The sequence below is a fragment of the Epinephelus fuscoguttatus genome, linkage group LG10 (assembly GCF_011397635.1).
Source record: "Epinephelus fuscoguttatus linkage group LG10, E.fuscoguttatus.final_Chr_v1".
Lineage (NCBI taxonomy): Eukaryota > Metazoa > Chordata > Actinopteri > Perciformes > Serranidae > Epinephelus > Epinephelus fuscoguttatus.
Window position 1 is genome coordinate 12,624,807 of NC_064761.1, and position 18,724 is coordinate 12,643,530.

The following is an 18,724-nucleotide window of genomic DNA, read 5'->3' on the forward strand; positions in this document are numbered from 1 at the left end:
TCTTAAATATAAACTATTTGGAAAAAAGATTCAATCCTGGCTACACTGTGATATATTTGAGTTATGCACTGTATTACCTTTGCAGATATAAAAAATTAAACCCTTTTTGAATATTACAGATACAATGGTATTGATTGATCACTTTAGCCAACCAAACCTCACTGATAACACCATTCAACCCTCAATTTTGCAGTAGTCTGTAATTTAAGTTCAAGAGTTACATATTATAATAAATCACATTATACAATTAGTCTGGTTCCTATATATTGCTAGTGTATTTACTGTAAGGGCAATATAGCCTTTTTTCAGCCCATTCCTCTTTTATTAAGTAATTGTTGAATAGGCAACAAATCAAGGGAGTATTTTAAACGTCAGAAGTGAACAAAACCTTTCACTGACAGCAGAATGAGACTGAAATTAAAAGCAAAAATATCAGAATATATCAGAATCAGAATATCAGAATATCAGATACAACACAAATGAAGACAGAAAACAATTACTTTTGAAAATCAAATAAAGAATAGTCAAATAAATATATGTAACAACATTGTTTGCATTTATACTTAGGCATGTCAGACATCTTTCTTATTACTAGAAGAATTCAAGGATCAATTTTGAGAACTTTATATAACAGTAACCGAGAATGAAATATTATTTGAGGTGACGTAAATCTCTGTCCAGTTTCACAACAAGCTCACAGCCTGTCGTATCCTTCTCTGCGACGGTCTTTGATGAACAGGAAGATCAGCACAGGGGTCAGAAGGAAACCCACCACTATGGCCCCGACAATGATGGGAATAACTCGCTTGTTAAAGTCGGCCCAACACTCCACCTCTGACGCACATGACAAGAGGAGAGCAAAATGCAGGAAGAAGAAGAAGGAGAATTATTTTAGACAAATAAGCAGAAACATGAGGAAACTATGAGCTGATGAATCTACATTTGTGACAGTTTGCACACACACACACACACACACACACACACACATCCACACACTGATCACTTTGATCAAATTCTTGTATGTGTTTCATTTACCACTTCAACCTCTCAGGTTTCCTGCAGAAAGCTGCAGTGTAGAGATCGTTTTCCATCATTTATGGTTGGTACACAGCAGCACTAAACCACTTTAGTTTCAGGACACTTAAAGGTTCTGCAGCTGATTCTCACTGGGCTTAAACACTGTCCAAGGGGACTAATTATCACACCATCTGATTCTCTTATATCTCATCCTCACAGTATATCCACACAGGCCTATCTCCTCAATCAATAAGAAAAGGACACCAACCAACATATTATTTATTATGTCTGGCAAAATCCAGAAGTCTGAGAGAAATAAAGACAATAAAACTGGGTAGACTGATGGCGACCACTGTGTTTAAAACTTCCTGTCTGAGACATTTGGATTTATCACAGCTAAATGACCCTACTAGAGGACTGTGATGAAGCCCTGTGAGAAGCTAAACTGTGGTAAGTTTATAAAACTATTGCTACTAGTGAGAGTTGGTAGATGTTTTTAAGAGTGTAAAGGAGTAGTGTGTTGGATTTAGTGGCATCTAGCCTTGAGTACTGCAAATTGCAACCAGCTGAATCTTCTTCTGCATACCAAGCATAAACTCCCGGTTAGGATTTCCTAAGGAGCTTTTTACCGTGAGCCATATTCTCCACAGAGGTCTCTTCCTCTCCAAAATGAACAGACCAAGTTAGTAAAACTGGTAAAAATACTAATAAAGCAGCTTCTTGTTACAAACCAGTGTTTCTCTGACACTGATCAGCTCATGGCAGACACCTGCTAATGTGTGCTCACCTATTTTTCACTCTTAACTTATGATCCAGGTGTTCAGGAGGTTTTTGCCAGGAGCTGAATTATTTGCCGAGATCTCTACGTCTGCTATACAAATGGACTCTGTAATTTAACTGGTTAAACAACACTGCTCTTTGCCGAGGAGATACTAACTACAGTGGCCGACACGCAAAATGCAAAAACGATCACACAAATGATCCTTATTTTTTCTTATTGAAGAAAACATACTTACTCTATTATATTACATTTCTGCCAATATATCCCCCTGAATCCTACACACTGGACCTTTACAAGCAAGAACATTACCTGAGCCAACTTTAGAGAACACGTCCATATAGATACAAAAAGATATTAATTTTTGTGCCTGAAAAAACTGAGCATTTTGAATTTAGTCTTTGTCTTTTGAAAAACAATATGTTGTAGAGCTTCAGGACCATTTCAGTATGAAAATTGTAGCTCTAGAGCTACTAGAGACCTACACTCATTTAAGTTTGTGCAGCAATACCCAAACGATTGAAGAGCTCAGTCACCTTCTCCATACTGTCCTTCTGGCAGAGTGAAGGCCTGTATCTGCAGAGGAACCAGCTTGATCTTCAGCTCCGATGACATCAAAATCAGATTCTCAGATTTGCACTTGAAGCTCTGTCCAATAGCTGCAGTGAAGAGCTTGTCATGGGCCGACGAACCCGAGTAGGTCTTATCTGGGAGGAAGCGGATGAAGGGCAAGGGCAGGTACAATCTCAGTGTTTGCAGGTTGTTGTTTCAAATCCCAAACACAAGCTGTATGATATCTGTCGTCTTATATGTCTCTCTTATCATGTGGTCTTACTGGCACATCCTGGACAGACAGGCAGAGGAGACACCTGAGCAGTCAGCTTGGAGACATAGGAAAAATTATTTTCCTGGTGACAAGAACACGGGAGAGTGAAGGTGATTCAGAAATCCATGTATTCTGAACAGATCCAGGTAAACAAACATTTCATCATCTGTTGTGAGTGTTTTGATCTAGATGTGAAGCTAGAGGACTCACTGATGCTCTGATGAATTATATTCCTATCACATAAAGTAGTTTGGATGCAGAGACACATTTGCACACACAGTTTTAAAGCCCTTTCATCAACCTGCAGTGTAAGAAGACAGCCTCTTTGTTGTTGAATGTGTTGTACCTTTGTGAAGGTGAACTGCAGACTGGCAGCATGGTCTGGCAGTGTGAGAGAGAGATCAACAGCTTCTTTGCCACAGTTACCGCTGATCCTGATCCTGGAGGGATCCAGGTTAAAATACCATGTCTTCTGAACACACACAGGAGAGAAGTATTACTTTATATAAGAGAACAGCGTTCAATTCAGTGTCTCTTCTCACTTGATCGTTTACTTTGTGCCAAAACGTGACTGTATTAACACTATATTGGAGACATATGAGAGGATAAATTTACATGTAAATATGTATCAAGCCTCAGCCAGAGTGCACATGTCTTAGAGAGAGCTGATGGTCGTTTCCGATACACTCTGTTCCCAAATTAACAACCCTGGCATACACACACACACACACACACACACACACATTGCTGAGTCACAGCCTCTGACCTTCTTTTCGATGACAATGTACTCTGCTCCCATGGTAGCTTTAATGCAGGTTTTCCCATCATGGTTTTTCAGCATGTAGGTCCCTGCGCACAAAGCACACACACACACACACACACACACACACACACACACAGATACACACAAGGACAGACACACAAAAGATTTTCCTTTATACAGTTACAGAAAGTTTTACTGTAAAACTGGACTGTAATGCCAGTTGAGTTTACCTTAAAATGTGAGTAAACTATCTGTGGTGCAGATAATTAATGTATTATCTCAGATGAGTACGACTAGCGTTATGTCCTAGTCATGTTGTTGGGCTTTACACTCCATGTAAGGCATTGTTGGTGTATTTCAAATTACAGTAGTATTCATTTTATATAGTGTATCACTGTTTTTATGCTGCTGAGATGTTTCAAAAATCAAATTGTGTGTAATTGTTTTAAAACTCTTATTAATGATTATTATTAAGTTTATTAAAAGTTCCTATAGACACTTAAATTGTTGTCTGTATTGTAATATACATGATTTTCATTCTGTCACTACTCATGTCATTCTTGCAACATCTTTGTGATTCCCTCTACAAAAGATGGGCTACAGAAACCAGTGCTTGTGTTCTTTATGTTTGTTATTAATCTAGTGTTGTGTTGGTGAGCACCTTTTGGAGGAAAGGCCTCAGAGGGCTGAAACACCGGCCGGTAGATGTGAGCCTCAGAGGGCAGCCCAGAGTCTGAGGCAGGCTGGATGGAGCTGTCGCCTTTCTGGAGGTGGACACCTGTGGAGGAATACATATGCTGCTTTCAATGCCTGTTTATCACCTGAGTTTTTTTCTAATTGTTATATAAAAAAAGTAGCACTTCCAAATAAATGAAGTCAAGTGCAGATAGTAGACTGCATGATTAGTTATTTTCCCAGAGATGTAGAAACTAGCCAGAACTTCGACATGCACCTGGTTTCAGGGTTTCTGTTTGTCAAATGTTGGATTATAATCTGATAAAACACAACTTTAATCAGGAATATTCATCATTAAAGCACAATATAGAGTAAATTTTGACACAGGGGCCCCCTAAAAGACAGAGAAACCAGCTATATCAAATGAGCCTTGGTTTTTATTGAAGCTTGGTGTTGGATATCCCTATAAACGTGGAATTAATCAAATTATGTGAATCTAGTTGACACCCAGTGGACCCAAACATAACGGGTCCACTGGGTGTCAACCAGATGGGTATGACTGGGACCAGAGGTTAGCTGTCAACTTTGTTAGTCTGGCCAGAGCTTTAACGGAACCTTGGAACAGTAAAAGTTGCTAACAATGTAAAGACAATGAAAAAAAATCCCATCTAACATTTTTGTTGTCAGCTTTGTACACTTTATAACAACAAAGATTTTTAGGAGTTGTAATGATATAGTGAAAATCAGGCTGTTTTTTTTTCATGCTCTACAGTTTTTGATACATTTCCCTCCTTAACAAGCTCCATTTTAAAGATAGTTGGAAAAAAAATGTGAATGTGGTGTGGCAGTGCTTTACTACATTAAAAATTACTCTGCTCCCATGGTAGCTTTAATGCAGGTTTTCCCATCATGGTTTTTCAGCATGTAGGTCCCTGTGCACAAAGCACACACACACACACACACACACACACACACACACACACACACACACACACACACACACACACACAAATACACACAAGGACAGACACAAAAGATTTTCCTTTATACAGTTACAGAAAGTTTTACTGTAAAACTGGACTGTAATGCCAGTTGAGTTTACCTTAAAATGTGAGTAAACTATCTGTGGTGCAGATAATTAATGTATTATCTCAGATGAGTACGACTAGCGTTATGTCCTAGTCATGTTGTTGGGCTTTACACTCCATGTAAGGCATTGTTGGTGTATTTCAAATTACAGTAGTATTCATTTTATATAGTGTATCACTGTTTTTATGCTGCTGAGATGTTTCAAAAATCAAATTGTGTGTAATTGTTTTAAAACTCTTATTAATGATTATTATTAAGTTTATTAAAAGTTCCTTATAGACACTTAAATTGTTGTCTGTATTGTAATATACATGATTTTTATTCTGTCACTACTCATGTCATTCTTGCAACATCTTTGTGATTCCTCTACAAAAGATGGGCTACAGAAACCAGTGCTTGTGTTCTTTATGTTTGTTATTAATCTAGTGTTGTGTTGGTGAGCACCTTTTGGAGGAAAGGCCTCAGAGGGCTGAAACACCGGCCGGTAGATGTGAGCCTCAGAGGGCAGCCCAGAGTCTGAGGCAGGCTGGATGGAGCTGTCGCCTTTCTGGAGGTGGACACCTGTGGAGGAATATATATGCTGCTCTCAATGCCTTTTTATCACCTGAGTTTTTTTCTAATTGTTATATAAAAAAGTAGCACTTCCAAATAAATGAAGTCAAGTGCAGATAGTAGACTGCATGATTAGTTATTTTCCCAGAGATGTAGAAACTAGCCAGAACTTCGACATGCACCTGGTTTCAGGGTTTCTGTTTGTCAAATGTTGGATTATAATCTGATAAAACACAACTTTAATCAGGAATATTCATCATTAAAGCACAATATAGAGTAAATTTTGACACAGGGCCCCCCTAAAAGACAGAGAAACCAGCTATATCAAATGAGCCTTGGTTTTTATTGAAGCTTGGTGTTGGATATCCCTATAAACGTGGAATTAATCAAATTATGTGCATCTAGTTGACACCCAGTGGACCCAAACATAACGGGTCCACTGGGTGTCAACTAGATGGGTATGACTGGGGCCAGAGGTTAGCTGTCAACTTGGCCAGAGCTTTAACGGAACCTTGGAACAGTAAAAGTTGCTAACAATGTAAAGACAATGAAAAAAAATCCCATCTAACATTTTTGTTGTCAGCTTTGTACACTTTATAACAACAAAGATTTTTAGGAGTTGTAATGATATAGTGAAAATCAGGCTGTTTTTTTTTCATGCTCTACAGTTTTTGATACATTTCCCTCCTTAACAAGCTCCATTTTAAAGATAGTTGGAAAAAAAAATGTGAATGTGGTGTGGCAGTGCTTTACTACATTAAAAATTACTCTGATCATTGTAACCTATTTGCTTAAACCACAGACTGAGAAGACTGAGATGTGAGACCACTGAAGACCACTAAACAACGATCACTGTGTGGGAGAGGAAACCAGATCAGACTCATTTATGACACAGAACAGAGAGCACTCACGCCTGCATGTTCAAGGAAATACCACTCTTTAAGGAGAAGATGAAACAGCATAATGAAGACCACCTTTCAATTCAAAACTTTTAAAGATAAATTAATAAATAATCCTCAGACACGAAACAGTAGTTATTGCTGCATGGCATCATGTAAGCTAATATGTTTCTGAGTTGTTTCATTTGAAGTCTCATAATTACTGAGGTGAGTTAAAGAGAAAAGACAAACGACAGAGTTTAGCGAGAGAGTTTAGCCCATTATCTGGTGGTGAAGAAATCTGAATATAATCAAACTTACCTGGAATAACAGCAGCCAGGAAGATAAGAGACCATCCACCTGTGTTACCTATTAACGTCATGTTTAATAAAGAAAAGAAAAGAATAATGCTACAGAAAAAGATGCTGAGTGCAGTGGGAGTTTTGCAGCTGTGGTCTTGCTTGTAGGCTAAGTGTGAAACTGTCGAACACCTTTAGACCTAGATGAGCTGTGCAGAGGAAGTGAAGTGTCACAGTAGGTGGTGCAGAGACTGCTGCCTCTGTCAGCACTGGGGCTGACACCTCTGATGGCAACTTCACATCAGTTAAACAGACAAACTGTGGAGCCTCTCAGCCTCTCAGCCAAGCTGCCGATCAGAGACGACTCCACACATAATTCTAACTTTATTTGACTTTTAACTTTATTACTAATTATGTTACTATACTTACTCAGTGTACCCCAAAATACCTTGCAATAAGCGCCCAAAGCTCCCTTAAAAAAGCAGCTGTACACTTGTACTTCAGAGGAAAACACTGTACCACTACATATAGATGACATATAAATGTTACTGGTGATGCTGAAGATCCAGATTCCAGAAGAAAATATAGCAAAATATGATGCAATTCAGTGTGCTTTCAACCTTTTGTTGAACAAAAAGCGCCATCTAGTGGGCTCATAAAATAAAGAAAATGCTTCATGACTCATGAGGCTTCATCTGGCCATCACTACCTAACAGCACAGTATATCTTGGTGCATGTACAACCACAAGAGGGCAGAATTATGCTCTAAGAAATATGCTCTTCTCTGGATTGTTACACAATCACAGCATTATTTTTTCTTTCTAGTCTCAAAAACAAATGGCTTGCTTTGTTCCTATCTCTACAGAGATTTATGATGGAGCCAAAGTGGCTCCTTGACTTTAACAGAGCCCATGATTAGCCAGGAGCACATAAAGGATTTTGGCATGTTGTCATCATTTGGCATGTCCATTGATCTTATTGTTATTGGTGAACTTGGTGTAATCCTCTACAAAAATTTGCACACAGAAAAGCAAACACAATGTCTGTCATGTATGATGCTATGATCTATATGGAGTGTAACATCTGAGCACATTTCACCTCATTTCACAGAGCAGCAGTGGGGAAATCAGAGTGGTATAGGCTAAAGGTCGACAGGGACAAAGTACCACTTAACACACACAAAACACACAACGAGCAAACACGCATACAGCAGCCCCCTAAACACGTACAGTTAGGGGATTATTCTGCTACCACACACTAATATGTGTGATTTCATGTGTTGGTATGAGGGTTGATATAGGAGAGTGTTTGCACTTTCAGAGTCACTAATGAAGGAAGTTTGTACATCTCCTTAAATGGTCTCCTCTCTATCTCTGATACTGACTGTTGTATTGACTCGACAGGGCAAACAAAAGAGCAAACATTTACTCTCCTTTTACCGACTGAGCTCTCTGAGCACGACTGTGTGTGTGTGTGTGTGTGTGTGTGTGTGTGTGTGTGTGTGTGTGTGTGTGTGTACTGACAGTGACCTCCTGGACAAGCAGTGTCAGGATCATCATCTGTATCTCAGGCACAGGTTGGTTAAAGTTGTGTAAACCCAATGTGTGGGGTGAGAATTTTCCTGAGCAGAGCACAATCCCCATCTTTGGACATTGTTCAGAATCATCATTACTGGAATCAGCTGATGTGATATTCAAATGGTTATCAGGCATTACTACTGTCATATGACCATTGTCAGGTTTTTATGATTGAATATTATTATCGATGCAGTGTCACGCAAGCAGCTTACTAATGTTGTAGTTTGGGGCTATCTGCTGAACTACTTTATAGATATACAGCATATTCTGTAAGATAATCATATTTATTTTGTTCACAATTGTAACATGAGAAGTGACTGTAGCTGTGACAAAACCTTTGCTGAGCAAACAGATCAGTATTTTCCTCTGAAATCAAAATACTCAGGTTTATTTAAAGCTTTTCAAAACTGTACTGAAACAAGCCTTGTGTCAGATTTAGTGGCATCTAGTGGTGAGGATGCAGATTGCAACCAACTGAATATCCCCCACTCATCCTTTGCTTTCCAAGAGTGTGGGAGACCCTACAGTGGCCCTTAGCCTAAGGGCCACTGTAGCGATGACCAAATGAAGCCTCATGAAGCATTTTCCTTATTTTATGAGTCCACTAGATGTTTTTGTTCATTTTGTTCAACAAAAGGTTGAAAGCACACTGAATTGCCATTCTTTGAACCTCTCTCTTTAAACCATCTAGTGGATTCAGAAATTGAAGGAAATGCTTCACGAGGCTTCATTTGGCAATCACTACCCTTAGGTAATGTAACAATGTGACAGGCTTTTTGTGGAGCCAGTGTTTGGTTTGTTCATTCTGGGCTACTGTAGAAGCATGGTGGTGCAACACAGCGGGCTCCTTGAAAGAGGACCCGCTTCTTATGCAGATGTGAAGAGCTTCTTCTAAGCTAACGGAAACACAAAGATTCTTAGTTTCAAGTGATTATACACCAGCGAAAATTGTTTTGAATATTATAGTACATATATATGTATATATATATATATATATATATATATATATATATATATATATACATTACATGTCATGTTTGCAGTGTCTTTTAGTCATTCCCAACTTTTTTGTCTTGTAACCATTTAAAATGAAGCAAAGTCAACTTGCCTGTAAAAAGTGGTTTTCCTCAAGTAAAAAAAAAAAAACATGCCACACCAAGAAAATACTCCATCACAAAGTCTATTTAAAAAATTACTGATGGCACATATAACTAAAATATCAAAGTGAAAGTCATTACGTAACTTTTAGTTTTTTAGTTCATGGCAGAGTAAAATATTTTCTAAAATGATCAAATATTTTATATTTTGTGTATGTTTTGTGTAAAACTTAATTTGTAAAGTAACTTTAACTATCAGACAAATATACTGTCAAGTAATATGTACAATATTTCCATCTGAAGTTTGTTGCAGCAGAAGTATAAAGTAAGTACAAAGTAAAGTACAAATAGAATCAGTGTTTACTTGAGTAAATGTGCTTTATTACTTTCTTCAACTACTTGTCACATGTTGTACATGCTTATAAGCTGTCAAAAGAGTACTTTTCCCTTTTCACATGTTTTCATAAAGAAGTAAAGGCCTGAAAATGTAACATCATCATCTGGATTTCACAAGGAAAAGTACATATTAGAAAAGTTACACTTATAATTTGTGCAGCAGAAATACATTTTCCTCTGTTTGTGCTTTTCTGGGAGGCATTGGACGTCCAGCCTGGCGTCCTGATCTTCTGTGACGATCCATCTGTGGTTATGGCTGTCAACAGCGCTGTTAACAAGTTCAACGACAGGCTGAGCACCGGATACAAGCTGGCCCTCTATCAGATACTAACAGCCAGCAAGGTACAGTGACTGCAAAATAATGTGACTTTCTGCATTATCACCTGACCTGCTTTATCTCAGGTTACATTTTGAGTGCAGTCAAGACCCAAAAATAATGCAACAATAATGCACTGTATGAGGAAGTTAGTAATAGACTATCAATCATAGAGTCAAAGGTATCAAACACAAATATGTACAAAACACAACATTACAAGTCTTCTGGACGGTGATGAAACAAGAGAAACTAAAGCTGTGTGACCATATTCTAGGAAAACATGTTTAGACACTTTGACCTCTGCTAAGCACTGATTTTGTGTGTGTGTGTGTGTGTGTGTGTGTGTGTGTGTGTGTGTGTCTACAGTCAGAGAATGGCTCAGACTCGGTGTACTCACTGCAGTTCACCAGCAGGAGGAGTGACTGTCCAGCTGGGAGCAACATACCCTGGACAGACTGTGGCTACCTGCCTCAGGGACGCAAGGTATAAATAATAAGATGAAATAAACATGTAAATATTTAACCTTATATAGTCTTTAATAACACAAATCATAACCCTAACATCCCTAACATCATCTATCCTGCTGCTCTTCCAGGAGCCGATGTCATGCAACGCCACAGTCTACATGACAGAGACTGAAGCTGACACTACACAGGTGGACTGCCTGCTCGGTGAGTGAAAACAAACCCAGCGTCTGATTACTGCTGTGATACAAGTATATGAAAATATAACCAGCAGAGAAAGCTTCAAGTTTACTGATGCATTTTTAATTTAAAGAAATAGTTCAATATTTTGGAAAAAAAAAATACACTTATTTGCCTCCTTGGAGAGGGTTAAATGAGATAGGACTTTCATGTCTGTAGGACAGATGTGAAGCTGGAGCCAGCATACTTAACTTAGCTTAGCTTAGCATCAAGACTGGAAACAGGGATAAACCATGGATGTATAATGAGAGCTGGACACAGTGTTGGAGGTGGGACCTGTTTATTCCTATAAAAGATGCTCAGTCAGACATCTATAGCTGCAGACAAATTCCATTTGTAGTGTACATGACACGCCCCTACAAACCACGCCCACCACAAGTGCAAGACAAACCCACCAAGGCTATTTAAACTCTGCTAAAAAGTAGAGTCTACACTGTAGTGAATTAATGAGACCACATGTAGCAATAATCCACTTTATAATTCATAAGACATGAGGACGTGGTTCACTTAATGAGATGTAACCATTCCCATTACCCTTATCCTAACCTTAACCACCACTCACTTAATGTAATATGTCATAGCTAACTAATTGCTAACTTAGCAATTTTGTTGGGACTTCCACCTCTGGGCCGAGGAGCAAAGGAGGCTGGGTTTGGCCATTATGTCAAATTGGCTTCAAAGCCCGGCGCTGTTCCTTGGATTTGGGGTGAAGAGCAAGAATAGATGCCGCTAATGAACATCTCTAAAGCTAAATAATTAGCATGTTAAATCTGGTGGCTTAGTGGGTAGAGCATGTGTCCCATATGTGAAGGCAATGTCCTTGCCACATTCTAGCCTGTGGCCCTGTGCTGCATGTCTCTCTCTTGACCTGGATTTCTTGGACTGTCTGTTGGTTGCCTGCAACTGTTTCTAGCCCAGCCCTGCTATATAACCTCCAGTAAAACCACAACTTGGTATTTTTATACTTTGGCATTTGAACAAATGAAACAAATAAGACTTAACATAAGTAACTGGTAAGCTTTTGTTACCTTTGGACAGCGCCAGTCTAGCTGCTTCCTCTGTTTTTCAGTCTCTATGCTTAACTGTAGCTTCATATTTGCCATGGAGACATGGGAGTGCTCTTAATCTTCTCATCTGACATTCGGCAAACAACTGAAAAAGCATATATACCAAAACGAGAGATAAAGCCTTTTGCTCTCATGTTTCCTGCAGTGTGAAATAATCTGGGACTCCCAGGGGACAAGTGATTTTTCTCTGCCAGAAATATGAAGAGAGTTTAAAGTGAAGAGTCTCAAAAATGTGCTCAATAAGTGAGATTATTTAAGTAACCTTTTCAACTTGGGACCTCATTTAAGATATTACCCACTGACCCCATGGCTCGTTAAAACTTATTACTTCTCCTGTCATGTGATGTCTCCACCAGGGGGAATTCAAGTCTCATCCCATATAATGAGAAACCAGTAATATCCAGGCAAAGTATGATCATGTACAGACAGTTTTCCTTCAGCAGGAATCTGTGTACTGATTACAGTGCCTTGCAGAAGTATTTACCCCCCTTGGCATTTTCTTGTTTTGTTTTGTTGAATGCTTCTTTTTTTTTTCTTTGTAACAGACCTACACAAAGTCGTTGAAATTGGTGAAGTGAAATAAAAAACCATTGTTTTAAAAATTCATAAAAAATTAAAAACTGTAAAGTGGTGTGTACATAAGTATTCACCCTCTTTGCTATGGTGCACCTAAATAGGACCTGATGCTATCAGTTACCTGTAGAAGTCAAATAATCAGCAAATTAAAGTTGCCCAGGTGTGCAGTCTAAGTTTCACATGATCTCAGTATATATACAACTGTTCTGAAAGGCCCCAGAGTCTACAGCACCACAAAGCAAGCTGCACCATAAATACCAAGAACCTCACCAAACAGGTCAGGGACAAAGCTCTGGAGAAGTACAGATCAGGATTGGGTTCTAAAAAATATCTGAAACTTTGAACAGCCCACTGAGCACCATCCACTATCACAAACTGGGGAAAAAAAAAATGTGGCACCACAACAAACCTGCCAAGAGATGGCCGCCCACCAAAGTGTTTGGAGTGTTTGTCCATTGGACCACTTTGAGCCATACACTCCACAGAGCTGGGCTCTTTGGACAAGAGGCAAAAAGGTCAGTTTTTAGTCTAATATGACTAGAGTACCCTCTTCCATATGTTTGGGGAGTGTCTCACAGGCCTTTTGGTAAACTCCAAATGTATTTTATTTGGAGTGTCATAGCAAAGGGGCTGAATACATATGCATGCACCACTTTTCAGTTTGTTATCATTTTCTTAATTTTTAAAGCATTTTTTATTTTCATTTCATTTCACAAATGTTGATTATTTTGTTTGGGTCCATTACAACCAAATCCAAGTAAAAATCAGTATAAATTACACGTAATACGACAAAAAAGGACAAACACCAAGGGGGTGAATACTTACGCAAGGCACTGTAGGCCCACCATGACTCTGGTAATAAGAAAAGAGCATTTTTCTCAATAAGAAAACAGTGAGTCATAGAGGAAAATGTACGCAGGTGGGTGCAGGACACACAGAGAGGAGCTGATTTTGCAATATATCAACACTATCTGCAGATAGGAAGAGTGCAGTATTAACTGATCACACCATAAAAGGAAGCGACAGACTAGACTTCAATCTGTGTGCGAACACCGTCAGCCAACAGTAAATAGATTCTTTGTTTTTTCTGTCCAGCTTCCAAAATGTTCTGCAACATTTTAAGGTCTAGCTTGGAAAAATCATTTGTTTATTAAGGCAGCTCTTTAGTAGGGTCTGACCTTAAAGAAATCAAAGTTGTGTGGTTGGAGACCTGTTGTGTTAAAAAAGGTAAAGTATACATCACTTTATTCCATTAATAATATAGTTAGTCTTTCCCTAGATTTCCCCCATATAAGTATTTATCTGTAGTCCTAATGTTATTGGACAGACACCATACAGAGACATAAACGATCACATGTGTTGATGATAATTATTGATTTTATTTCTGTGACTGTCAGCAGGCAGGTTGCATTATGGATAATGTTTGTGGCAGGTTTTGACAAGGAAGAACACATGGAATATACTGTCTAAAAATATAGCTCTAGTTTGGATCAGTTTTTTAAGCATCCATTTTGAGTCCGACAATATTACAGTAATGCAACACTTAGTTGGAGGAGGTTTATTTCAGATGACAATACGATGGACATAACTGTACTTGACTCTTAAATCAAGCAAGAAATGCTTTCACATAAACTAGAAAACATGATTACCTGGATCAAAACTGAAGTAAACAGGCATTAGAGGTCATTGGACTCTAGCTTTAGAAAAACACACCAACTAAAACTAATTTCTTTCTTGGGGAAAGACATACATGTTGTTGCTCCAGCAGTTATACACTCCACTCTAGCTACATTTAGTGTAAGGGTGGACTAAACCATTTTGTGTCTTTAAGGGGTGATAGAAAGTTCAGCCTCTGTTTAATTCAGCCAATTTAAATTTAATTAGGGCACTAATTACTTAAAAATATAAAATTGCTAACAAAACCAAACTTTTCAACCGAGCATTTAGAGCCTCCAACTGTCAAAATCTTTTTTTTTTTCGAAAGGATTTTCTTGCAAAAAAACAATAAATGTTGAACCATCAACACATATTTGTTGGCAATGAATCATTTCATTTTCAGCAACTTAGCGCTGACAGCATGTGTAAATTCAACATTTCTGTTCTTCTGATTTCACTCTCTTATGCACTTTTTTTTTTATCAGGTTGCAAAAGTAGTTTTATTCTATTTTAGCAAAAGTAGATTATTTTGCAAAAATGTGAACAATTTTATGTCCCATCATGCACATTTAGCTCATCCTTTGCTTAGTCTGTCAGAAATTACTTTGTTATTGATCAGCCTCAAAACATTAGAGACACAAACTCAGTTGCATGTTTTATCAGTTTTAAACGAGCCATATTACCTTCCATTCAACAAGTCTCTCCATCACACGTCTCCCCATTAAATACAATTTTTACGGATTTAATATGATTGGGCTGGTTTTAAGCTCCTTTATAGTCCTCTTACATCAGCATTTAATTTAACTGAGTGTTTGTATCTGTTTATTATGTTTTACTTATAAGCACTTCACAAATCTGTGGTAATAGTGATGAGAAATGAGAGACAAAGTTTCTTGAACACATTAATAATTGCCTGTAACATCAGTTGATTTTGTTTTTTCCACTGCATGTATTAAGACTTACTAAAATCAGTTTTAAAAGGCCTAAGATCTTTCTTTTTCCACAATCCAGATGATCCCGTTGTTTCAGAGAGAGCTCCCTGTTTGGGCTGCCCTGAGGAGATAGATGAGGACTCAGAGGAACTTAGGGTTCCTGTTATTGCCTCCCTCTCCAAGTACAACTCCATGTCCAACTCCGCTCACCTGTTCACCCTGCACAGTATCGGCCATGCCACCAGACAGGTAGAGACTTGGTGATGTGAAGAGAGAGGAAGTGGAAGAATGGAGGTCAGGTGGAGAAAACATTTCCTACCTACTCTCTGTATGTATCCCTGTAGGTGGTGGCAGGTTTCAGGTTCAAGTTGAGGTTTGATATGAGGAAGACCATCTGCGCCAAGGCTGAACACAAAGACCTCCACGAACTGTGTGTCCCTGATGATCAGGATAAGGTAAACATGATAACAAAACACATGATACAGCTGACATAATATGATCTGTTCTGTTTGACCTTATGTGTCTTTGTCTGTGTTTATGTGTGCAGGAGTTTGCTCACTGTAACTCTACAGTGGATGTAGCACCATGGAGACTTGAGGCCCCACAGGCACAGATGGAATGTGACGCAGGGGCCCTGCCTCCCTCGGTGAGACCCATTTTTCACAAAATAGTCAAACATGAGACAGCTCTTAGAAACACAATGAAGAGCAGGACAGCCACTAATGTCACCCTGAACTTGTATCAGTAATTTTAATGCTTCATCCCCCTGATTTATTTTCATTTCTGAAACAATTTTAGCTTTTGTTTATTGCAATGATTTATTCGAATGCTTTTATTGTTATCTTGTGCCTGTGAAGCATTTTGTTACCCTGGTTTTTAAAAGTCCTGTATCAAGTTAGTTTAACTTACTTATGTACATAATAGTAGCATCAGGGAGCAGTGATACAAGGGCTCCCACACAGTGGACGTTTAGGAAGGCAAACCCAAAATCATAATGTAGTAATATTTAAGGTATTACTGTAAGGATGGAGCTGCATGCAAAGAGCTTTGGCATGTTGAGATATTCTTATCAGACCTTCTGATCTTAGTTACTGTTGCTTAGTCATGACTGGACAATAACTGTTTTAGGGAGAGGTTTAGAGGAAGGTAAATTAAAGCCACAGTTGGTAACTTTATTTTTTTAAAAAGGAAGGGGAAAAAAAAGTTTTTCAGTCTGTTCGTATCAGTTCAGCCATTTTTGCAGTGGCAGCAAAATGTATGTAGTGGACTGAAAAAGCAATTCATGATATTATTCTAATAGGCTACCTAAAGTTTAATTTGTATTACTAATGTTAATCATTTATATAATTAAAAGTTGATACTTGATACTCGATTGTGTGACGATACGATATTCCCACACAAAAATATCGCGATACTATGCTGTATTGATTTTTTCCCCCACCCCTCGTATTCATAAGCCTACTGGATTGCCTTGCCTCACTGCATGTGAATGAGAACAACCAACCAGAGCTGAGTCTCTAAAGCAGCTGTCAATCCTGTCAATCACTCTGTGAACTGCGGTCAAATCATCAAACTCTGCAGCGTTGATCAAATATGAATCAAGATTCTGTCACTGCATTGTCTATTCCTGCCTCAAATGTTTGCAGAAATTATTTTAGTAACTGTCTAGCTATAAAATGAATAAAAAATTGGGACATCGCCACCGTGTTGGATAAAGAGTCCCAAGCACCGCCCACCAGTGGAAGCAGCTTTCTCATTTTACAGCTGATCCTGCAAGACGCAAAGTTTGTCTCACTGTACTTTTTTCCCCCTCAGTTGTTCACCAGGCGCCGTCCTCCAGGCTGGTCTCCACTCAGGAATCTTCTGTATAATAGATCCCCCCCAACCTCAGCTTCATCCGTACCCTCCTCCACCAAGGCTTCAGCCAAAGAAGAATCTTCTGAGGAGGACACCACAGCCCCCAAGCCGTCCACCTCCCCTGACGCGGCTGCAGAGGCTGCGAACAACAGCCCCTTCCACTGCCCGGCCAAGCCCTGGAAAACCTTCAATCCCGTTCAACCTGCAGCTCCTACGAAGGCTGCTGCAGAGGACGGCAGCCAACAGCCCACAGTAGACGGGGCCTTTAGCGATATAGACCTGCTGGGGTAGATTTATCCTCAAGGGAAACACATTTATATTCAAATTAATCTCACTTGTCATGTTCTCCCATCAGAAATCTATTTGTTTATTTTGAAGACAAGTCCTCAAGTTGCATTTGTAGGGATTTCTTTTTAGAAGGAACATCCTCAGGGGTGTTATGAAGATTTACAACTACACATGTGAAATCTTAATAAAATAAGCAGTTTAGGTTAAAAAAAAGGAGCCTTGTAACTCCTCAGTAAGCACTGGAAAAAAGGACTAAAAATTATGACAGAACTCTAGATTGTTATCACATCAATTGCTAGTTACACGAGGAAAACCAGTGTCAGTTTGAGTAAATCAAAATAATGAGCAATTAATTTTCTCAGTGTCGATTCATTAGAGATGTGAGAACATGGAAAAAAGTACATCGTAAACCTGTCATTGTCAAACAGGAAAAATTTGTAAGAAAATAAAAAAGTCCTGTGCTGGTTTCAGTGTGAACATAAAAGCACCTCATTCACAACAAATAATAAATATTCAGCTCTGTTTTATCATGAGAAATAGTTAAGTGTTTTTGACGCTGTTTCCATGATTTCCTTTAACTGAGCTGTTGCACTGTCATTGACCCAAATGGTTGTTCTGATCTACTGATGTTGTTCTTCACAGAGAATAAACAATCAGATTGAGTCCTTCTGAGTTGCTGAAATTCCCTTTTAAACTGAGATATTCCAAAGATTTTGATGAAGTGAAAACCCTGAAGATAAAATCAAAAATTAGAGTCATGGCGTACCAGATTTAACCAAATGCTTCATTACAGACTGTACACTGCAAGAGCAAACACAGCTGGGTGAATGTTTAACAAATTTATTTGTACATCTTCACAGAACACTCAGATGACCAGTCAGTCAGTCAGTCAGGGTACAAACCTTTACTCTGTGACCAGGGAGCCAAAATGAAACACAATATACATTTATAAATTAAAAAAAAAAAATGCAGGTTATTTTGACGATGAAACTGTTCCTACACAGAGCAAACTTAAGGCATTAATTTATAAACATCTGTATGGCTGCTTAGCAGACTAAACAAACAAACAAACAAACAAACAATGTAGCAAGATGAAAATTCATCTTTACCCAATCTCATGCAGGTAGGCTGTGGAAAAACAATACATTGGCCCGTTGTACATTCATTCATAGTATAGGTTAAGGTTCTGACAGCATGGTATGTTATGGAAATATATTAGCTGTACACTGTAATGTAGCACTGCATACATGAATCCACAGACCGTTTAGTCAATGTTTCTCCTTGAAGTAAGAATTTAGCACACTTCAGAGGCCTCAAGAATGATCACACATGATCAATAATCTTCATGATTAGTCATATTTGCTGTTTGAAGTGCAACAGT

General features: G+C 38.6%; 2 protein-coding genes across 5 annotated transcripts; one reads left to right on the plus strand and one right to left on the minus strand.

The window, feature by feature from the left end:
• Positions 1-572: 572 nt before the first annotated feature.
• Positions 573-7,033, minus strand: LOC125896025 (lysosome-associated membrane glycoprotein 3). 4 transcript variants are annotated; one of them, XM_049588328.1, is made up of 7 exons: positions 6,900-7,033; positions 4,046-4,162; positions 3,388-3,470; positions 2,968-3,093; positions 2,631-2,676; positions 2,332-2,502; positions 573-834 (listed from the first exon to the last, which is right to left on the minus strand). In XM_049588328.1, exons 1-7 carry the CDS (start codon positions 6,958-6,960, stop codon positions 695-697), a joined length of 744 nt encoding a protein of 247 aa, XP_049444285.1. In that variant the 5' UTR covers positions 6,961-7,033; the 3' UTR covers positions 573-694. The 4 variants fall into 4 exon arrangements, with proteins under 4 accessions (XP_049444285.1, XP_049444281.1, XP_049444283.1 ...); XM_049588324.1 differs by having other exon boundaries at positions 2,631-2,703; XM_049588326.1 differs by lacking the exon at positions 4,046-4,162 and adding an exon at positions 5,593-5,709 and having other exon boundaries at positions 2,631-2,703; positions 2,968-3,090.
• Positions 7,034-10,040: 3,007 nt separating this feature from the next.
• On the plus strand, positions 10,041-18,005 carry kng1 (kininogen 1; the record flags this gene model as incomplete). Its single annotated transcript, XM_049588584.1, has 7 exons — positions 10,041-10,289; positions 10,630-10,746; positions 10,859-10,934; positions 15,278-15,447; positions 15,543-15,653; positions 15,746-15,844; positions 17,014-18,005. Coding segments are annotated over 7 exons (1,155 nt in total), but the record flags the coding sequence as incomplete, so codon positions are not given.
• Positions 18,006-18,724: the final 719 nt, after the last annotated feature.